The sequence below is a fragment of the Hermetia illucens genome, chromosome 1 (genome assembly GCF_905115235.1).
Source record: "Hermetia illucens chromosome 1, iHerIll2.2.curated.20191125, whole genome shotgun sequence".
Lineage (NCBI taxonomy): Eukaryota > Metazoa > Arthropoda > Insecta > Diptera > Stratiomyidae > Hermetia > Hermetia illucens.
The window spans coordinates 220,016,251-220,036,797 of NC_051849.1; the positions used below are offsets into that span (position 1 = coordinate 220,016,251).

A 20,547-nucleotide genomic window follows, 5' to 3' on the forward strand; every position below is an offset into this window, starting at 1 on the left:
CATATAGGAAAAAATCAATAGGGCCTGCACCTGCGAAAAGGTCAAAAATAGGAGCATACTGGAAAAGAAACTTGCTAGGGTACAATAGAGAAACCGAAGGAAGAATTCATACCCAACTATGTGATCAACAAAAACAACGAACTTTTTACCCAGGAACAGTTTTCACTTCTCGATAAAGGCTTGAATTTTACTATGAGAGACCCCACTTTCCCCAAAAAGGAAATCGTAATTGATATCAAGGCAGGAATCAAATATACACCACATGAAGAAAAAGCCGGCATCCGAGAAGAAATTAGGCGACTATTGACCCCACCAAACGAGTGGTCACAAGGAAACGAGCATCGTCCAATCACCACAAAATCATTAAAGAGTTGAAAGAGAAACCCGTTTTCTACTTACCAGCAGACAAAGAAAACGCAGTGGTCATCATGCACAAAGGAGCATACGACAACTTCATACGCAAAAAATTAGAAGAAGGTAAGTTTCACATCATCAACAGGTGTTTTAAGTCCAATATAATTCGCAACCTTGTCGTGTTTTTGCGATGATAAAAGGGAGCGTCTTTCCACCTATTGGCACTTTCGGTCACGCTGCTCCCAGGGCAGAGGTGAAGCAGCGTCTGATGAGTTGCCTCTGCCCTGGACGAAACCGTCAGTCAATTTTTGATTTTTTCGAAGGAAATATCTTCAAATCTTTCACAAAGTTGAAGTTTTGTGCTAGTCTTCTCTCTGTATTACTATTGGAAGTAGCACGTGGAGATGACCACCGCTGTTACTTAAGCTGTAGCAACCCTTCGTCAACACTTATCTGCGACGTGTCATCGAGGTACACTAACATGATACCATTTCGAACGAAGAACTTCATCGGCGCGCTAGCCAAATGAATGAACGAATGAAAAATGCAGGACCATAAGGAGAAAATCCGGGCCCCCTTCAATAAGGGTAACTCCGTAAATTTTATGTCTAAATTGCGAGGCAAGGATGGGGAGGTCACGTCCGAACGTCACCAAAAACAGATTGAAGCACCGGATCAGGATGCGTTGCATCCTGGATCTTTATTCCTCGATAGGGGCATTCTCTTTACGCTCTTCCGATCTGCATGCGAAAAAAACAGCCCCTTTTCTCCTTTCCCTTACGTTTAACGTAACTCTTTTCGGTTACCCAACTATGTATAGGTTTCAGATACAACTATGAACGAGCCCCAAAAGATCTGTGAGATTTCAAGTGTCCAAAGGACCCTCCCTAACCTGTACAGCACAGAGGCATATAAGCACCTGTCAACGGTATGTTTCGAATGAGTTTATGGACCTCAATCTTAAGGTTTTGAAACCAGATATTTTTTTTTTGGGAGTAGGGTAGGTGAATGCTTTTACGCACAGAATGTTGGACTCCCGCAACAGCACGCTGGCGGACTACCAACTAAACACCTCCCTGTCATCAGAGAACTAGCCTGGAACCGTTTGACACATTACTTCGGGCTAGCCCTCCCGCTCTCTCGGCTTTGGGAACCTTCAAGTCAGGGAATTCCTTTCCCCAACGGAGGGGAGAGGAAGAAGGCAGTTGTTATTAGTTCAGGAAACCCTTTACCGTCCGATGCCTCCGCCGGTCGAGTTCAATCTTTTTCGCAATAAGAAAAGCCCGAACATAATGCGCAATACAATTCCTGCTGCCAGCGCTCTTCAGCATCTCTCTGACAATGTTGTCTGGAGAGAGCTCCCCTGTGTCTGCATAAAGCTGCTGGCGGAGCCCGTCCCACCTGTGTTCAGCGTCATCCGCCACTCTATTGCAGAACACACAATCAGGAGATCGCGCCTTCCCAACCCTGTGCAGGTAAGACTGAAAACCTCCATGCCCACTTAGAAGTTGGGTAAGGAAGTAATCAATCTCACCGTGCTTTCTGTTCAACCATGGGTCTAATTTGTCGATGAGCCGCGCAGTCCACTTGCCCCTTGGCTCATTTTGCCAAGAAAGTTGCCACTCGGTAAGGGTGCGTTGACGTTCTTCACGGCCAACCACTTCTCTTAAGTTTTCGCCCTTACGGCGATAGATAGCTTTGCGCTCCTTGGCAAGGAGGGCAACGGGGATCACTCCCGCAATCACCATCACAGCCGGTTCAGAGACGGTGCGATAAGCATCAGCCCATACCTCCGCACCATAGAGAAGGACGGACTGCGTTGCTCCCATGAGGAGACGTCTCCTAGTTGATATAGGACCGCCGACATTCGCCCTTAGCCGACTCAAGGCCGCGACTCCTGCTGCAGCCCTGTCCGCGGCTGCTTTGATTTGCTCGAAGAAGCTCATCTTCGAGTCGAGCATTAAACCAAGGTATTTAATCACTGGATATTGGCGTAAGTGAACTGTTATCAGTATAGTGCTTTCAAGGACAAAGAGAACTGTTTGAATGAACAATCGTGCACGCAAGGCTTCCAGCTTACTGTTTCCAACTTTTTTTATTTAGCATTATATTTTTGAATTTATAAATTGATTTTGATCTCCAATGTTGAATATGATTTGTTGTTGTGAATTTGATAGGATATGACCAGTTACGAGTCCACAGAAAAGCGGAACTTGTGATTTTATCTCGGGACAATGATGGAATGCCTCTATGCCACGGTGGACTTACAATAACTGCAATTTTGAAATATAAAGATTCATCCGCCAGACCACTACCCTTCCAAGTAAGCATTCCTAATGAAAGTTATTTCCTGTTAGAATATCTTTAGTTAATAATTTTTCTTTGAACAGATAAGCGATCGAAGAGATGGTTCCTATGTAATATCATTTACTCCGGATTCAACTGGAACTTTGGTTCTATCGGTTACAATAAAAAACAAACACATCAAAGTATTTCTTTCCTTCAAATGGTTAATTTTTTTAATTAAATTGTTTTTTTTTTTTTATCTGCAGGGCAGTCCATTCACCTTAAGGGCTAAATCCTTGCGTCCACATACTGGTATTTTTCATTGCTGTGCATTCTGCTCGAGCAAAGGATCCAAAGCAGCAACTTGTGCTTGTGATGGTATAATGCAAGGATTCAAAGGTTGCGGTCACGGACATGCTGGACATCCTGGTAGAAGGCATTGGTCATGCTGTGCAAGTGTACTAGAGAATTCTGAATGTACAACGGCTAATAAGTTGTTAAATTAATTGTCTATGTTTATACGTAACTGTGATATAAGGACATGCCCTGAAAATAAAGTGTATCAATTATAGATATCGAAGATAATTTTGGACTTATTACCGACCCTCAAAATGGATGATTATATGTAAATTTAGTATTCATTTCTCAAGATAAATATTTCCTTTCTCTTGGACATTCAAGAGCATCATTAGATAGGAGTAAATAGCTTTAATTATCTGAAATTGAAATTGCTGAATTTTACCCACAGGGAAAAGGATAAAATCTGTCTTACTTCAGCCCCTGTGGCAACGTTTAGGGGAGCGACTTTAGCAATCATTAGTTTGGAGAATTTGTTAGATCTCATTAGAGACATATAGAACATCTTCTGGCAGTCGATTGGCAACAAATACCATGGAAAGTCTGTTAGGGTCCTCAATGTTTCGTTGTTCTATCAAATTGTATTATTATAACAAGTAAATACCAGGTTGCTCAATAAGTTTTGCGGTTTGATAAGAGAGGGCGGTGCTAATAGCCTAAATTTTTTTTGCTAAATTAGTACACTTCATATGAACGTATGTGAAGTTTCATTTCGATCTGTCAATTCATTCTTTGTTTAGAAGCCTTTTAGTGGGGACGTGTCACATTTTTCTTTTACAATGGAAAAATCAAGTATCGTGCAATGATTGAATTTTTATTGTTGGAAATTTATGAGCGAATGTTAAAAGTGTATAAGGACTCTTTGCCTTCAATTACTACAGTAGAAAAATGGGTTGCTGAATTTAAAAATGGTCGTACAAGCCTTGAATCCACGTCAACGACGTCCAAAAACAGCAACAACACTAGAAATCGTAGAAAAAATACAAGATATCGTAGTGGAAAATCGCCGAGTGACTAAAAGAAATTTAGTAGAAGCCCTAGGCATCTCCCTGGACAGTGTAAGCAATATTTTGGCTGAGATATTCGGTTTCAGAAAGCTGTGTGCACAATGGGTGTCGCATAACAATGGAACAAAAAGACATTCGAATGCAACTTTCTCAGCAACATTTAGAGCGTTTTCAAAAGGATAAAGTGGATTTTATGCGTTGATTCATCACTATGGATGGGACTTGTGTCTATCACCATGATCCTGAATCAAAACAAGAGGCTAAACAGTGGTGTGAATCTGGTTCTTCGGATGTGAAACAAGTTCGTGTACAAACTGGTAAAACAATAAATTCTGGATATTATTGTAACCTTTTAGACCAACTGAAAGAAAAAATTCGTGAAAATAGACCCGGTTTACAGAAGAAAAAAAAATCCTTTTTAATCAGGATAATGCACCATGTCACAAGAGCATTTTGACAATGGTTAAAATCCATGAAATCAATTGTGAATTGCTGGAGCATTCATCATATTCTCCAGATTTGGCCCCTAACAACTTCCATCTGTTTCCCATGGTAAACGAAAAGGAGGTCCTCTAAGCTGCGGATAAAATTGTTGGAAATAAAGCACCTGGCTTGGATTGCATCCCCAATAAAGCTTTCAAGGCAGCAGCATAATAGCTCCAAATATGTTTGCCGAGGTGTTCACCACATGCCTTAAAGAAGGAGTATTTCCTACACAATGGAAGAAGCAGAAATTAATTCTAGTCCCCAAGCCAAACAAACCTTTGGGTGAAGCTTCGTCCTACAGGCCGATATGCTTTCTAAATAATACTGGCAAACTATCCGAACGAGTAATCTATAACAGATTAATTCGAATTGCCGAAAAGGATGGCGGTCTCTCCGAAAATCAGTTCGGTTTTCGTAAGGGGAGGTCTACAACGGATGCACTTGTCCTAGTAGCTAACACAGCTAAGACCGCACTTGACGAGGACAAATGTTGTGCAATGATTACACTTGATGTGAAGAATGCCTTCAATTCCGCTAGATGGACCAAGATACTTGAGTCCCTAATCAACTTAGGCGTGGCGAAGTACCTGGTGCGTATCGTTGCCGACTTCCTAATCGATAGGATTCTGTACTGCGAATCAGATGAAGGAAGGAAATCATACCAAACGACATGCGGAGTTCCACAAGGGTCTGTCCTAGGGCCACTCTTGTGGATTATTATGTATAACGGGGTACTGACGTTAGACCTTCCTACTGGTGTGGCCTCCATTGGTTTTGCAGACGATATTGGTGTGACGGTTGTTGCACGCCTTCTCGAAGAAGTCGAGCTTTATGCAAATGAAGCAGTCTATGAGATTAAATCCTGGTTAGAGAATGCTGGTCTACAGCTCGCAGAGCATAAGACGGAAGTAGTACTTATTACCAAGCGGAGAAAATGCACTTCCATGAAGATCAAAGTTGGAACGCAAACAATTAATTCCAAGCCTGCACTTAAGTGCTTAGGTGTAATGATTGACCAGATGTTATATTTCAGATTGCATGTGGAGGGTGCAGCAACCAAAGCATATAACATCGGAGCGCTGGTTGCGAGAGTGCTACCAAATATAGGTGGCCCAAGGCCGAGCCGTCGACTCCTTATTTCGAGGGTGGTCAGTTCGATCCTCCTGTATGTAGCCCCAGTATGGGCAGATGCACTGGAAAATATAGTAAATAAGAGAAAGATTGGAGCTGGGTATCACATGAGTGTACTCCGAACATGTTGCGCTTACAGAACAATATCTAATGAAGCAGCTTGCGTGATAGCAGGAATGATCCCGATTAAGATTCTGGCGAAAGAAATACAACGACTTTACGACAGAAGGTACCTCACCGGAGAATTTCCTGCCCGTCGGCGATAGTTCGCACGAACTGAAACTGTCGCGGAATGGCAAGAGAAGTGGGATGAGTCAGAAAAAGGCCGTTGGACTCACAAGATCATATGGGATATCCGGAAATGGATCGAGCGACCCCACGGCGAAGTAGGTTTCGTCCTAACTCAATTCTTGAGCGGACACGGAGGCTATCGAGCATATCTGTATCGATTTGGGCTAGATGATTCGCCATATTGCCAAAAGTGCCCAAATATTGCAGAGGACGCAGAACACGTCTTTTTTCATTGCCCCAGATTCGAAGCCCAAAGAGCTACATTAGAAGCTACAACCGGGGAGCACTTTACACCCGAAAATATCATGGAACTTATGGTGAAAACCAAGGGGATATGGACCGAAGTTGAAAAAGTGGTTGCAGCCATCGGAAAGAAGCTTAGGCAGGAAGAAGTCATCCGAAAGAATGAACGCGAGAGGAACACGAATGTTGACATCAGCGCAGAATAAATTCTGATCCAGTCCCACGACGTAATACCAAATGGGAGTCCCGCGGGGAGAGTCGAGGGAGAAGGAGGTGGTTTTAGTGGGTAAGAGTACTACATAACTGTGTGGTAGGAGCATGCGGTAGCTTTTGAAGCTTTCCACCCACCATCGGAAAAAAAGACAGGCGGTCATTGAACCGATTTTAATAAGATTTTGTTTTGCAAAGAAAACCTTCAAAAATCCCCAGTGAATAGCGTTTTTTATCAAATGATGAGGTCATAACAGCTGTGGAAGAGTATTTTGCAGGCTTTCCAAATCACTTCACTTCAGGGATGGAATTCATAAATTGGAATCGCGTTGGAACAAGTGAATTGATGTTCACGGAAACTATACTGAACAGAAAAGTGTATTTCAAACCATAAAATTGTATTTTCCTTATTGAACCGCAAAACTTATTGTTTTGTTGCTACTCACCATAATCTCCACAAAGGTTCCAAGGATGCAAAAAGTGAATATTTTCATTAGTGAAAACACAGCAAAGCCATAAGCTCCCAGCCAATCCGTCTAAAAAGAAGTTGGGATTATGTTTAACGTAGCTTCACCACTTGAAAAAATGCATCCTTTTTATAACAAAGGTCGACCTTGCACCCCAAATTTTACCTTGACTATGCAGAAGCAATTCAAAGCCAACGACAAGGATGCTGTTGCTGTTTGATAGAAAAATGTTGTGCTATAGATTCCATTCACAGCCGAAATATAGTTGATGAGATCCTGATGCATCAGAATGCAATTCCTGAGAGATCGACGAATCACGTGACTTTCTGATCCAATCAACTTTTTCGTTTCATTCAAAGCTTCCTTGAAAATTCCCACAAGAAGTGAAATGTGTATGATCAAAATACACAGGACCAAGTCACAAGTATTGTTCCCAGTGAACGCAAAAATTGTCTCCAGCATCTGAACAATGAGATAGAAAATGTAATCAGCGAGATTTTTCACTGGGTACCCGACGATCAGGATTTCGAAGAACAACTCCCTCTTTCCTAGAACCAAAATGGAATAGACAGGATAAACCGCAACGAGCGTCAGGATCAAAATGAATATTATGATGACGATTTTCACCCCATATGCTAGCTTGGCAGAACAGTCTTCCAGAACTTTGAGACGACCAGATCCGCCTTGTTCGTTCTTCCGGTAGACGCTTCGTACAAAATCAATGGTTGAAGCCATCATTTTTCCATGTTTCATAATTGTAAATAGTTTCACGACACCCTTGACAAAAAATGGAGAGTTGTAAAATAAGTTAAAATTAGGTTCACAGGAATTTGAGGGGAGAGAAAGGATTTCTTATAACAAACTTGGAATGCTTCAGGTGCTGCACAAAGACATCGCAGAGTCATCATGAAGTTATTCCGATGAGAAAAGAGTGTGTAGAAAACATTCAAGTTTCCGAAAAGCGCGAGTCCTATACAACATAATGTCCGCCACGTAACCTTGTACGTTGGATCGAAAATATTCAAACCAAAAATTGTAAAAATTCGATAGACAATTTGCATCCCAACTTCAAAATTGCGAGAATGATTCATTTTGCGGATGTCCAGGACTAATTTAGAATACGAGTTTGTATCAATAGCACAACTACGTGATAGTTCTCGACTGCTATCTACAGGACTAAATATGGAGTAATGGAAGATTCAAAGTATTTTCAATCCAAAGATACGCAACATTGAAAAACAATTTCGTAAATATTGGGGTTGAGTTGATAATTGAGGCTTTTGGAAGTACACTACCGTTGTCCTTTCCTTGTTATCCTCGAAGGAAACATTCACATTCGCAGTCCATTAATCGATCAGGATTTGATGGAGACAGGGTGATTTTTAGGAAAATTAAAAATGCTTTTAATCAAAGTCCATTCTTAATTCATCATGGGATTTGTAGTAGGCTTTAGAGGCGGAATCTTCCCCGACCATTCAGATCAAGTAATCCGCGAATCACAGCCTGTAAAATTCGGTTTTTTATAGCTCGAAATCTGTCAACTACGAGGTGATGATCCAAGTCAGTTTTGGCCCTCGAAAGGCTTGGACAGTTTCCAAACACTATTTTAAAATCATACCCCAGCGTTTCCTTGACTGGTTTTCAACATATGACCTTCTTCTTTTTCTTCAGCCTTTGTCCCGTTCACAAGCGGGGTCAGCTCGTCGTGATCGGCTTCGCCATTTGGCTCTATCGAATGCCTGATCTGGGTGTAATCTCGAGGCTTTCAAATCCCCATCCAGCGTATCAAGCCACCGTTGCTTAGGTCTGCCTTTTGGTCGTTTACCATCGACTTTGATGTTCAGAGCAATCTTGGCAAGTGAATTCTCGTTTGCACGAATTGCGTGACCATACCATCGAAGACGCCTCTCTCGCAACTTTTCCACGATCGGTGCAACCCCATAACGATCGCGGATATCCCCATTTCGGATGTGATCTAAATGTGTGACGCCACTAGTCCAACGTAGGATCTTCGTCTCCATTACCTTAAGACGCCGTTCATTGTCTTTTATGGTCGGCCAACACTCAGAACCATAGAGAGCGACTGGACGGACGACATTGCGGTAAATGTTGAAAAATCAACTCGTTATGTCGTTTAGAATATTCTGACCGCTTCATCTTCAACACTCAACTCAGATTCAACAGTTGTTGTTGGTACCACTCCCCCGTGATGATTTCGTTCAGATAGAGTAGACACCCTTCTGATCCTAATGAATGCAGACCATGAGCTTCTATCCATGGATATTTGTATTTACAGTCTTTACAGACTGGGGTAGGATGGGTGACATGCGGGAGAGGGATGGGAATTAAAAGCTGGGAGGGGCGCTAATGATGGTTAGGTTTAAACATTTGGGAGTCGGAGAAATTGCCTGTGTAGAAGACTACTCTACCTAAGGGATCGAAAAGACGGTTCTGGGACTGGAGGGATAAAAGGATCTGGGGGAACAGATGAGTCCGAAGATGGTTATCTTCAATGATCTCGATCTGCATGGCTTTGGAGACAAGAGGATTGGGATGGGATTGACACTTGACCAGGAAGTTGAGGGTATGACGGGCAAGGAAATCATCAATACGTGGGGTTTGGCATGACTCGTAGAGGATCTGGTTGGAAATGTACTTGGAGCGGTCTTCGTTTTTAAAGATCTTTGTACAGTGGCGTAAGATCCTGCGCTCCTTGAGGCGGAGTCGCTACATTTGGGATGAGAGCAATCAGACCAGAAAATAAAGCCGAAAATGAGGAGTGGGCGGATAAGCTGCTTTTAACAAAACAGCTTAACCCTTTTTGAAGTCGGGATATTGTATTTAAGGATAGGATACAAGGACCTGAAGGCACCAGTTGGGAGAGGCGGGAATTCATTGCCGCTCCGAGGTAAGTGACTTCTTTAACGGTAGGAATGAGCTCATCGTGGATTGTAAGTGACAAGGATCTAATATCACTGCATGTTTTCAGTGTCATTTTCATGTTTCCATGGAAGACAATGGTCTCGCACTTGTCGGGATTTAAGGAGAGTTTCCAGTTGGTGAAATAGTGGTAAAATTCGTCTAAATAAGCATTCAGACGCGCTTCTCCACGGGAGATGTCTTTGGTGGCCGTATATAGGATTGGGTCATCCGCGTATTGGAGGATCCGGGTGGGACACGTTGGATGTGCAGTGACCAGAGAGAAAAGGGTTGCAGACAGCACTGAACCCTGAGGAATGCCGGCGGGCAAGTACAGGACGAGGAATGGTGCTGCTGGATGTTGACTAAGGATTTCCGCCCATCTAGAAAGCTAAGAATTAGCTTACAGAGGTGCGGATGGAAATTGAGGATTTCGGAAAGCTTGTACGTGAGTCCGTATTGCCATACGGAGTCGAAAGCTGTCCTTAGGTCGAGGAGAGAGGCTATGGTGTGTGTGTCGTCCGATTAATACCTAGGAGGATATCAGTCTTGAAGAAAAGCAGAGCGTGCTCAACCGAGTGTTTAGTTCGGCTGGCGAATTGAAACTCGAGGAGAGTGTTGTTGGAAGTACAGTGGTCGTCTATGAGGGATTTGATGACCCGCTCGAAAATTTTGGTGGAGGAAGATAGGATGGAGATAGGCCTGTGGCTATCAGGATTAAGTGGATTAAGGTTCTCTTTTGGGATGGGAACTATGCGAGCACTTTTCCAATCGGTGGGGAAGTGACCGTTGAGGAGGCAGTGGTTAATGATAGAGGACAGTGTGCTGGAAATGTTGGGAGCGCACTTTTTCAGAACTATGGAAGGGATTTTGTCGAGACCCACTGATTTTTTGTTCTTGGAGGCTGTAATTACAGTTTCCACTGAATTTGGGCTGACAAAGTGGATGGGAGAAGCATCATTATGTTCATTGGGATGGATAAGGGGTTGAGAGAAAAGGTTTAGGTTGGAACTGGGTTGGTAAAAAGTTGTTGTGCTGGTGACTGGAGCTGTTCTATGGTTTCGCTCACAACACTTTCAAAGTTTTGATCACGAATGTGGAGGGTGCAGTGATGCGCTTGAAGGAAATGGTCGGCTAGAATGTTCACCTTTTCGGGAGTCGAGATATTTTGCGGGAGGATGGTAGTTTGTTGGGAGGACTTGTCTAGACGAGGACAAATTGTTCTGAGTTCCCTGAAGGTATCAGGGTTCAGTTCTATGTTGGAGAGGCGTTTGTGGTTTAGAGGGTTAAAATTCTATCGTAGATTGACTTGCCAAGGGAAATGATTTCGTCGCAGAAAGAAGAGGATTGCGGAGAGTATCTATTTCTAAACAGCCCCCGCCTTAGGGTACGTTTGTATTTAATATCCTCGAGGATATTGTTTAGGAGCGATATTTAAGTTAAGGTAGTTAAGGGAACGAGAAGGTATCAACTCGTCACATACTTGCTGAATTACTTCAGTGTATTGACGAACTGTCCAATCTATAGTATCGTTGGAATCTGTTTCATTGGTAGGGAGGAGGGGGGTTTCAAGTTTGGATCTAAGAGTACGATTAATGAGTTTCCAGTTCGCCTTCTGGAAGTCAAGGACTAAAGTAGGAGAGGGCCGGGTGGCTCTGTCGGGGAGTGAAGTCTCTAAGACCACGGCATCGTGGTCACTGATACCGGGGACTGTTTCTAGGAAGGGATAAGTGTTGGGATTGGGTTTAAGGGTAAGACTGCTGCTGATTAGGAAGTGGTGAAGGTAGGAATGGTAATACACTTTATTAAATGATGGGAGGGCAGGGCTGAAGTGGGAGAGGTCGATATTGGGATTAGAGGTGGTTAGGAAGTGGTGGACGGTTTCCCCGTTCTTATTCGACCGTATATCAAACCATGACGGGTGCCTGGCGTTGAAGTCTCCGCCTATAATTATGAACCAGGACTTGTTTGCTCTCGGCTGCGCGGCACAGTAGAATAGGATAAAACGGATGTCACGGGTATCAAAGGATTGATCGGGACAATAGACAGCAGCTACGGAGACCAAGGAAGATTGGGTTTCAAAGGAAAGAAGGGTAAAAGTAGCGACAGGTGGTAATCGCTCTATTTACATATAACCGCAAACGTGACATGATTGCTTAGCACAAGCCAATAGTCCTTCCAATTTGGTCTCTTTTCAAATTTTTTGGCGGTCCAGGACTTTCTTTGTTGTCAACATCAAAATCACGCCAGTACACACCTTTGTTGCGATGGAGCATGCAATTGATAACTTTCAACTGTTTTTTTTTTCTTCCAATTAAGGCAGAAAAGGAAATTTTCCCGCAGATTGCGTTTTGGTCCCATAAAACTTGACATGTTTGAAGCAAAAAAAAACATATGTTGTTTACACTACAAAAAAATGACACATACTGAGATTTAAAGTCTGACGAATGAAGGTGATTGCTACATAGCTTATGTCGATTTAATAGCATTTAATAGTTTATATAACTAATAGTTAGCTGTTGTTTTTTTATCGTTGTCCTCTTTTTCACTGCCGATTTTTTGCCGTGTAATCTCTGAGTTGTATATCCCTAGTGCTCTTTAATGGCGGCAAGTTTTAAGCATGGCATAAGTCAACCATATACTCGGCTTTGACGCACCAGGAAGACTCAGGCTCGCGATTCCAACTAGACTACCCGGCCGTCGCGACGAGGACGTGTTAGATGGAACTTTTCTGACTGAGCTAAAGTTATGGAGCATTTTAGCTCAATCAGAAAAGAAGACATTTTTAATTTTTTTTGCCTGAAGGAATGGATGAAAATGAAGGAAGTAGCTGCGTAATCATAGCTTAACCAGAAATATCAGTGAATAAATAACAATATCTGAAGTTTTCTTGACGTCTGAGTGAAATTATGCGGTGTTTCCAACGATTAATTAATTGTAATAATAAAAACTTGTTGTTTCTTTTTCGTTGGTGTGGATATTTATTCTTGCAAATACCGATATTTCGGGAACCACTTGTTGTAATTTCTTTCTTGCCTTCCTCACAGTAACTTTGGCAATGTCTATTATAAGGTATGCTCGGTCTGGCGCTCAGGTTCTCTGATTATTGAGCCGTAGCTGGTTCAGACTGCTGTGATCCTGTAAGCTTTGCCTGTTTTTGGCTCATAAGCGGATCGGGCTTCTCCAGTAGGAAAGCCAAATCTTCTCTGATTTGGTACAAGATGGCACCCTCTGTAGTTATCAAATAGTGAGAGTAGATTCTGCTCCTCACCATAGGTACCCATAGCTACTAGAATCCAGAATGTACTCGCGAAAACAGTAAAGAATAAACCCTCTTCTGACCAACTAGTCTGCCAGCCTGCTCCCACCTATATTCCTATAACCGAGCACCCAGAGGAGAATAACCTTGAGTAAACCACTCTGAATGTACTAAATCACTAGCTTCGAGGACGTCGCCGCTGGCTCTAAAGTTAAAAATGGGATAACGCCTCATTGATCCCTCCTATCGCATCGTCAACACCTCTGCATAGAAGACGTTGGCATATTTTGGAAGGCTGTATGATTCAGACGTGTTGTGATGATTTGTCAGTGAAAAATATGCTGTCAAAAACCTTGTAAAACCTCGCCTGTTTTGATTTTTAATAACAATTTTGAACAAAGATTTAAATTTAAAGATAATCCGATTTTATTTAGTTCTTAAATTGAAAAAAAAAATCTTTTATTTGACAGCTGTTCTGTATGATTCAGCAATAGTATGCCATTGTGGTGCGTTCCAATAAGCTTAAAAGCGTTCCTCCATCTTACAAAGGTCCTGGTGGAATCGCTCGCCTGTTCTTCACTTAGATCCCCAAAATTGACGAAAAACTTTTCCAGGTGATTGGGAACAAAGTGTAACTAGATGCTCATGTTACATCCAATCCTTTGAAAATGAAGTTGATCCTCGCGTTGAGGATTGTGAGAAACTTTCTTATTTCCCAAAAAATGTTGAATAAACCAAACAAACTTATTCCTGTTCCTCAGTCTCTGTTATAGCATCTTCTATTAGCAATCTTTTCTGTGGCTCATCAAAATAGCCCGCTTTTATCTGTTCTAAACAGAGTTTTGGAAAATTTTCTGAGAAAAAATGAAACAATTTCCAAGACAATCTACCAACTGTTTTATAAACCCTAGTGTTCTATGTAATGAAAGCAAAATTATACGATCCCTTTATATGAACGGTGGATTTAACACGTTCTGTTGTCAGCCATTAAACCAAGTACATCTTTAGAAAATACGAAATCATCTACTTCAGTAAAATATTTGAAAAGATTTTGTTCCCCTTATGTGACAATAAGTGATTTGAGTTTCTTTCTTTTTTTCTGAAGCAGATTTTGACAGTCCCAAATCTCTGATAAAGTCTTTTATATTCATCCTGGTTGAATGGTTTTGGCGTTTCCAGGTCACATTCAAGGTCACTATCACTACTATCAGTTTTCGCCCAAAATGTAAAAGCTCCTTCTGGTGCATCAACTTCAGATTCAAGTGATATCTCAGGGCAAGAATATTCCCATTTGTCTCGTTGTTAAAGTCAACCTTATTAAAATCGGTTGTCTGGATGTCTGTCACACGCACTTTTCTCGGAAACGGTTATAGCGAGTGACACTAAATTTGGTGGAAGGTAGGAACTGGGAACGCTCACGCATACAGTGTGTTACATCTTTCTACGTCGAATCTAAATGGGGGTGGGAGGGGGTGGGGGCGTGGGTGTCCCATTACGTGCAAAGGTTGGGGGTGAATTCTTTCTTCTTTGGGATATGAAAGGTTGCAGTTAGTGCTTTCCGAAGTCGGTCCTAGTTTTAATTTGTTGGAGAGGTGGGGAGTGCTGGGGGTTGAACGTGATCGTTTCTTTCACGGAACCATTCTTACAAAGTAATCAACCCAAAAATTTGAAAAAAATCAGAACGCTGCTACTATATGGTGCCTAGGTTATGAAGTCCAAAGTTATCTTTCACTTCCAGTGGGTAACCAAAGTAATTTTTGTAAGTCTAACTTACGCGCACTGTGCCATTTAAACACATACTATTTGTTTAACTTCAACCTCGCCACTTCTCTCTTGTTGACTCAGCCTAGTATAATGAAGGCCAAGGCAGGTCCAAGATGTTGCCACGGTGTAGGACCTTGCTGCTTGACAGTACTGCACGAGTCTAGAATTTGAATGGAAGGGGGCGGGATTGAGTTGAGGGCCTCTGAAGACCGCATAGCACTAGTAGCTTCCACGCCAACTCAACTTGATCCTGTAGTTTTCCCTGCTCAACGTAGACCACCACATAACAGAACCATAAACGAGGATCGGACGAACTACGTCTGTGTACATTTATAGAACCATTTTCGGAGAAAGTTACAGTAGAGAGAGTTGTAAGCTTTCAATTTTAATCTAATCTAGACATTTATTATGCCAAATGAAATGATCGGTAAAATACAAAAATATGATTGCTGCTTCGCACCACTTGGCAGATCTACCTATTCTATTTAAATTTATGAAGACTAAACCATTATATGCAATTAAGCTGCTAATTTATTTTAAAGACATTGAAAATGCTTTCAGGTCACCCTATAAAATATTGCGTGTGGAGTTTTATTTAGGGTATTCTGAAGTCTCATTTTTGCAACAAGACAACGATATATACTTTGAGTTTCTCCGTCAGTTTTTTTAATTTCTAACTTGACAGGCGGTCTGAATTGAGTATGAAATCGGCCCCTTTTCTAGTTGATTTATGGTTACTGAAAGCTGAAATGATAGTTCAAATGCAAAAAACGTCCCTATTCCTCATATATATACATATGTAAATATAAACTTACATCCCTAGAATTCCGACATAAAAAATCGTCCGCATGGCAAAAGTCGCCGCAGGAATTCTTATTTGAAAACCTTTGTCCACCTAACATGTAATCCAAATTACTATTATGTAGTATCCTTTATGTAACTTGGGCTCCACTTCACTATTAGAAGTGCTCCTTGAAGTCAGTGGAAAGGAACTCTTTTCATTTTAGACATATCGCATTTTTCCACTGTGAGCTGTAATCTGTTGATATAGACGCTGGAGAGTTCCAAATGGAGAGTTCCTCCGATGCTCCTTGCTGTATATACTCTAGGGTTAATTTGAGTTATCATGGTATACCCCCTCGTCAGATGCACTTCACAGAGTAATGTTTCCTTAAGACCTCTACAACTACACTCCTCTATCACTACTATGGAAGGTCTCCTTTTTCATGACTTCATTATAAATAGCAAATCTACAACTGACGAAACATTTGTCCTTGCATTTTGAATGCTGTAAAAAGTGTTTGGATTCCTAAAGTGGCTCATTCAGTGGTTCTTTTCTAAACGCGGTAATCTAAGTACAATGTAGCTTTGGGATCAAATAGGACGTCTCGTTGCATTTGTAGTCATGCCTTTTATTGCCATTAAATTTAGTTTTATTGAGACTCATTTCCATTTTCGATCGGGACTACCATCAACTTTCAGTTTCACGTGTTATGTCTCGCTCTTCAAGTGTTCCAAAGTAGACACTCCTGCTTATAATTCGTACATCACGTTGTGGAGATGCTCAAATAGCTCATGAAGTAGAAAATTATACTCGTATGTTGTCAAATTTTCCGTCTCGCTCTTCTCATGTTTTAGCAGCTCATGAAATAGAGGCTCTGGATTCGTTTTTTTTTTCAATCGCGCGGCTTATTCTTCAGATATTTCAGCAACTCTGCCGTTCTTTTTTTTCTCCATAAATGAACGTAAAATACAAAATTTCTATAACCTTGTTAACAATAGTTGTACCTTTATCAAACTTTCCAAAGTTGTGTGCTACATTATTAATTATGATGGTATCTCTAGCATGAACTTAAGAAGAGTTTTTGAGTAAATTGCTGCTATTAACTTTATTTGACCAGGTATCGGAATGGGATGTATTTTGAAACCTAGATTTTATACAGGTACACTATTGTCATTATTTTCAGATTTTCGGTTGGGTAGGTTTGGAGAACGAAACCTGTTATTTTTTTTTCAGGGAATACATTTTGTGCCATCCCTCACCTATGTTTCACCTAATTTCAGTTTTGGAAAGCACTAATCGAGCCCTCTCATTTGATACCCAACATGATCATATGCAGTGAAAAAAGGTTACACCCTTCTTTCACATGTAGGGGAGCACCCCTCCCATTAAACTCAACACAAAATGGCACCCTTTTCTGTATATAAAGAGACTCACAGACTACATGTTCTTACCAAATTTCATGGCAATAGCCTTAGCCGTTTACGAATAAATCGGATGTGACAGACAGAGAGACAGAGAGGTCATAACATCCAATCCCCCGGAGGAAGTAGAGATCTATGCGAAGAAGACTCAACAGGCTAACCCCAAATATAAGCACATGGACTATGCGAAATCACGGTAAGATGAGTTCCAATCCCCAGTTCTTAACCGGTCTCGATGAATTGCCCGATTGTCCAACGTGAGGGGGTGCAGCAGAAAATTGAAAAGCTCAAAAAGAAACCTTGCAACAGAGCTAAATACCCGTTTAACGGTGGAAAATCTGGTAAGGTACATAGTGCAATCAAATACAGCAAGGGATGTGGTAATTGCAATGGTGAAACGGATCGACTAGCAGCTAAAAGAAGTAACAACGCAGTGGAGGCAGAGAGAGGAAGCTACTGCAATTACCGCCACTCAAAGTGATAGCAGCTCATTTGGAGTGAACAGTTAAGAACTGAACAGCTTCGCGAAGCTATACGACAACGGTGGCCCCGCGGGGAGAGTGTGGAGAAAATATAGTAGTTTTAGCCGATAAGAGTCCGGATGTGTGTCCTAGACCCAGATGCGTATCTATCATGGATTTTCCCCAGCCAAAAAAACAAAAGACAGACAATTCTAATAAAGTTTTGTTTTACACAAAACCTTAAAAACCCATCCTTTTTGGGAAAAAAATTATTTTCAGCGCCAAATGACCGCCCAAAATGAAGTTGAAAGACAGAGGCTACATATCTGCATGCGCCCCACGTTGGGCGCTGAAAGTAAAATCCGGGATACATGGTTCTGTTTCATTTTGGTAGTTCGATTTGCACGATTAAGTAACTTTTTGTTTTTATTTTGGGTTGTTCTATTGTAAGCGTCTCTAAAATTCACAAGGATGAGATACAGCTCCAATCTCTTGGTTGACAATTAGGAAGTATTTCCAATTATATTCTGAAGAAAATCACTTTGGGAAAAATATCTGCGACGTTAACTTAAATCATAGTTATGGCTAGTTTATTGTCATAACTACGATTTAAGAGACGCCAAAATTATATAATAGTAGGGCGAATATTAAGTTAGGATAATTGTTAACAGATAACTCTAATGTCAGTGAAAAGATCTTGTCAAAGACATAGTTTTCTAGCAAAGTCTTTGCATGCCTTTCTAGAATATTCAGCGGGGTTTAAAGGGGTCTGAGGTCCGCGGACGAAGCCAGTCCGTGAAAAGAGGTTCTTCCGTCTGTCCCTTCCCCAGGTACTCAGAGCTGACGGTGAGGGCGGCAACCCTGTCGGCCAAACCAAAACCAAGTGGTCGAGGAGAACGTCCATAGTGGTGGCACCGGCAGATGCTGTACTCACTTTGGTTTGCCGGCCGTGATGCAGTAGGCGAATGCTCCAAAGGCCTAATGAGGGCGATCAGACCCGAGTCTGCACGGGGACTCATCTGAAGTGGCAAATTGGTCACGAAACCTTACCAGGGGTATACTGATACCATGGGAACCGGGATAACTCCTGGACTCTCACACTTCGAGTGAACTCTCGTTGTATGTGAGTACAGCTCGGTTATTTGCGGAAGGCTCCTAGTGGGAATTTCATGGGGGTTGTGGTTATGCTCAAGCGAGAAGAGACCTTCCCTAAAGGACTTAAATGTCCCTTCCCCAGTCCAATCTTCACTCCAAACAAGCCCTTTATGACGAGATAAACTCTTCCTGCATAGACCAGCTCCTCTTTCCCTCGCCAATCAAACTCCTCATTAAATGTCAATCCCACGACAATGACCTCATCCAGTTTTACTCCTACATGCACAGCTAGAACACGAGCCCCTCCTACCGCCACTATTCCTTCCCTACAGATTTTCTAACCCTTTCCACTTCGAATAGCAGCTATCGCGATGATAAAATAATTATATTCAACGGCACCTACGATCGACACCGCCGTGGCCTCGTTTACTCCATCGCCCAATAACATCACCGTCCCCTATATGTATCCTTCCTCCATCCGTTCATGTATTCTTATTATTCCCCCAAAACAACAAGATAAGAGGGGTATTTCCTGGCTTTCCCCTTTATAGTATGAGTCCTAAAATAAATTAGAATTACTTTAAATTAAGTCTAGAATTAAGCCACATATTAGTCTCTTGGTAAAGTTAAGCTGTTAGAGATAAGTCTAGTATTAAGTTTAGCGGTTACCATCCGGGTTGGTAATCGTGAGGTCGTCTCAAAATCAGTTGTCAAATACCTGGGGGTGATGATCGATACCAAGCTGAGTTTCAAGGGACACTTGGATTATGCGCGAGAGAAGGCAGCAAATGCTAGCTTATCCCTTGCAAGGATGATGCCTAACGTGGGAGGGTCGCTGTCAACCGGTGGAAGATAAGTTCGTCATACCGGCCAATTGGGCTAAGGGTGTGCAGCGCATTTAGGACGGCGTCGACGGAGGCAGTGTATGTCATCGCGGGTGTGATCCCTATAGATCTTCTAGCGAGCGAGGCACACTGGCTCCACGAAAAACGGAAGGCAAATCCAACTGAGGTGACTGCGGATATCCGAAAAGCCATCAGGAGAGAGTTGTGTGGCAAGGGGCAACAAGAGTTGTGTGGCAAGGGATAACTCCGACAAGGGCCGGCGGATCCATACATTAATTCCGTGTATCGAGAAATGGGTCAACCGAAAGCACGAAAAATTGAATTACCACCTGACATAGTTCCTTACGGGACACGGTGGCTATAGGAAGTACTTGCATCGCTTCGATTTGGGCGAGTCTCCCAACTGTCCTGAATGCGGTGCTACACCCGAGGACCTGGAGCACGTTATGTTCCACTATCCCAGATTTCTGCAGCAGAAAAAGAGGTTGAACAGCCTCTTGGTGGCGGACATCGAGCCCTCCAACCTGGTGGAAGAGATGCTGAAGTCGGAGAAAAACTGGATGGTGGTAAATGAGGCAGTAGCCGTGGTGCAGACAAAACTCCTGAAGTTGGATCCAGCTCGGAAGGCGGCGCGACGGAAAAACGACATGGACGAGCTAGTATAGCGAACCAGAGCCTCCGCCGCGAAGTAATACTTCACGGTGGTCCCGCGTTTGTCTGACCAGAACCGCAACAAATAGGCAATCCATTTTAGAAGAATCACCATCAAAAAGGGTTAGAGAAGGGTCCACAAAAAAGGGAGGATGGTCATTGTCCTGAGAGTCTCTACGCAAATTTCTGAAATTTAATTATCTTTTGATACATACATAATTAACTTTCTTTTGTCAGGAATTTGCATTCACATCCAGTCTATGAAAATTACCAGAAGGATGACACGCTTATTCGTAAACCGACTATTATAATGAAAAGGCAAATAGTTGAAATTAACCGTCTTCTAAGTACAGACCTTCTTCATACTTCTCTGTCTCCTATGTATGGACATAATTGTAACGGACATGTGCAATCGCACAATTGTAACATCACCACACATGAAAGCGCTCCTATTCGTTTCCCAACATCTAAAGATGGAAACATAACTCACTTGCTTACCATAATATTGAAAACTAA

The 20,547-nt window shown here is 42.1% G+C and overlaps 2 protein-coding genes across 2 annotated transcripts in view; one reads left to right on the forward strand and one right to left on the reverse strand.

The window, feature by feature from the left end:
- The window catches only part of LOC119661730 (tripartite motif-containing protein 45), a 25,706-nt gene extending 22,499 nt beyond the window's left edge, over positions 1-3,207 (forward strand). Inside the window, exons 9-11 of the mRNA XM_038071197.1 lie at positions 2,532-2,677; positions 2,745-2,843; positions 2,907-3,207. Coding sequence (XP_037927125.1) covers positions 2,532-2,677; positions 2,745-2,843; positions 2,907-3,146 — 485 coding nt within the window. The 3' untranslated portion in view covers positions 3,147-3,207. The remainder of the gene's footprint in view (positions 1-2,531; positions 2,678-2,744; positions 2,844-2,906) is intronic.
- LOC119661732 (odorant receptor 67d) lies at positions 2,912-7,993 on the reverse strand. Its single transcript, XM_038071199.1, has 7 exons — positions 7,696-7,993; positions 7,460-7,609; positions 6,998-7,294; positions 6,812-6,901; positions 3,413-3,568; positions 3,245-3,356; positions 2,912-3,186 (listed from the first exon to the last, which is right to left on the reverse strand). Exons 1-6 carry the CDS (start codon positions 7,921-7,923, stop codon positions 3,279-3,281), a joined length of 999 nt encoding a protein of 332 aa, XP_037927127.1. The 5' UTR covers positions 7,924-7,993; the 3' UTR covers positions 2,912-3,186; positions 3,245-3,278.
- Positions 7,994-20,547: the final 12,554 nt, after the last annotated feature.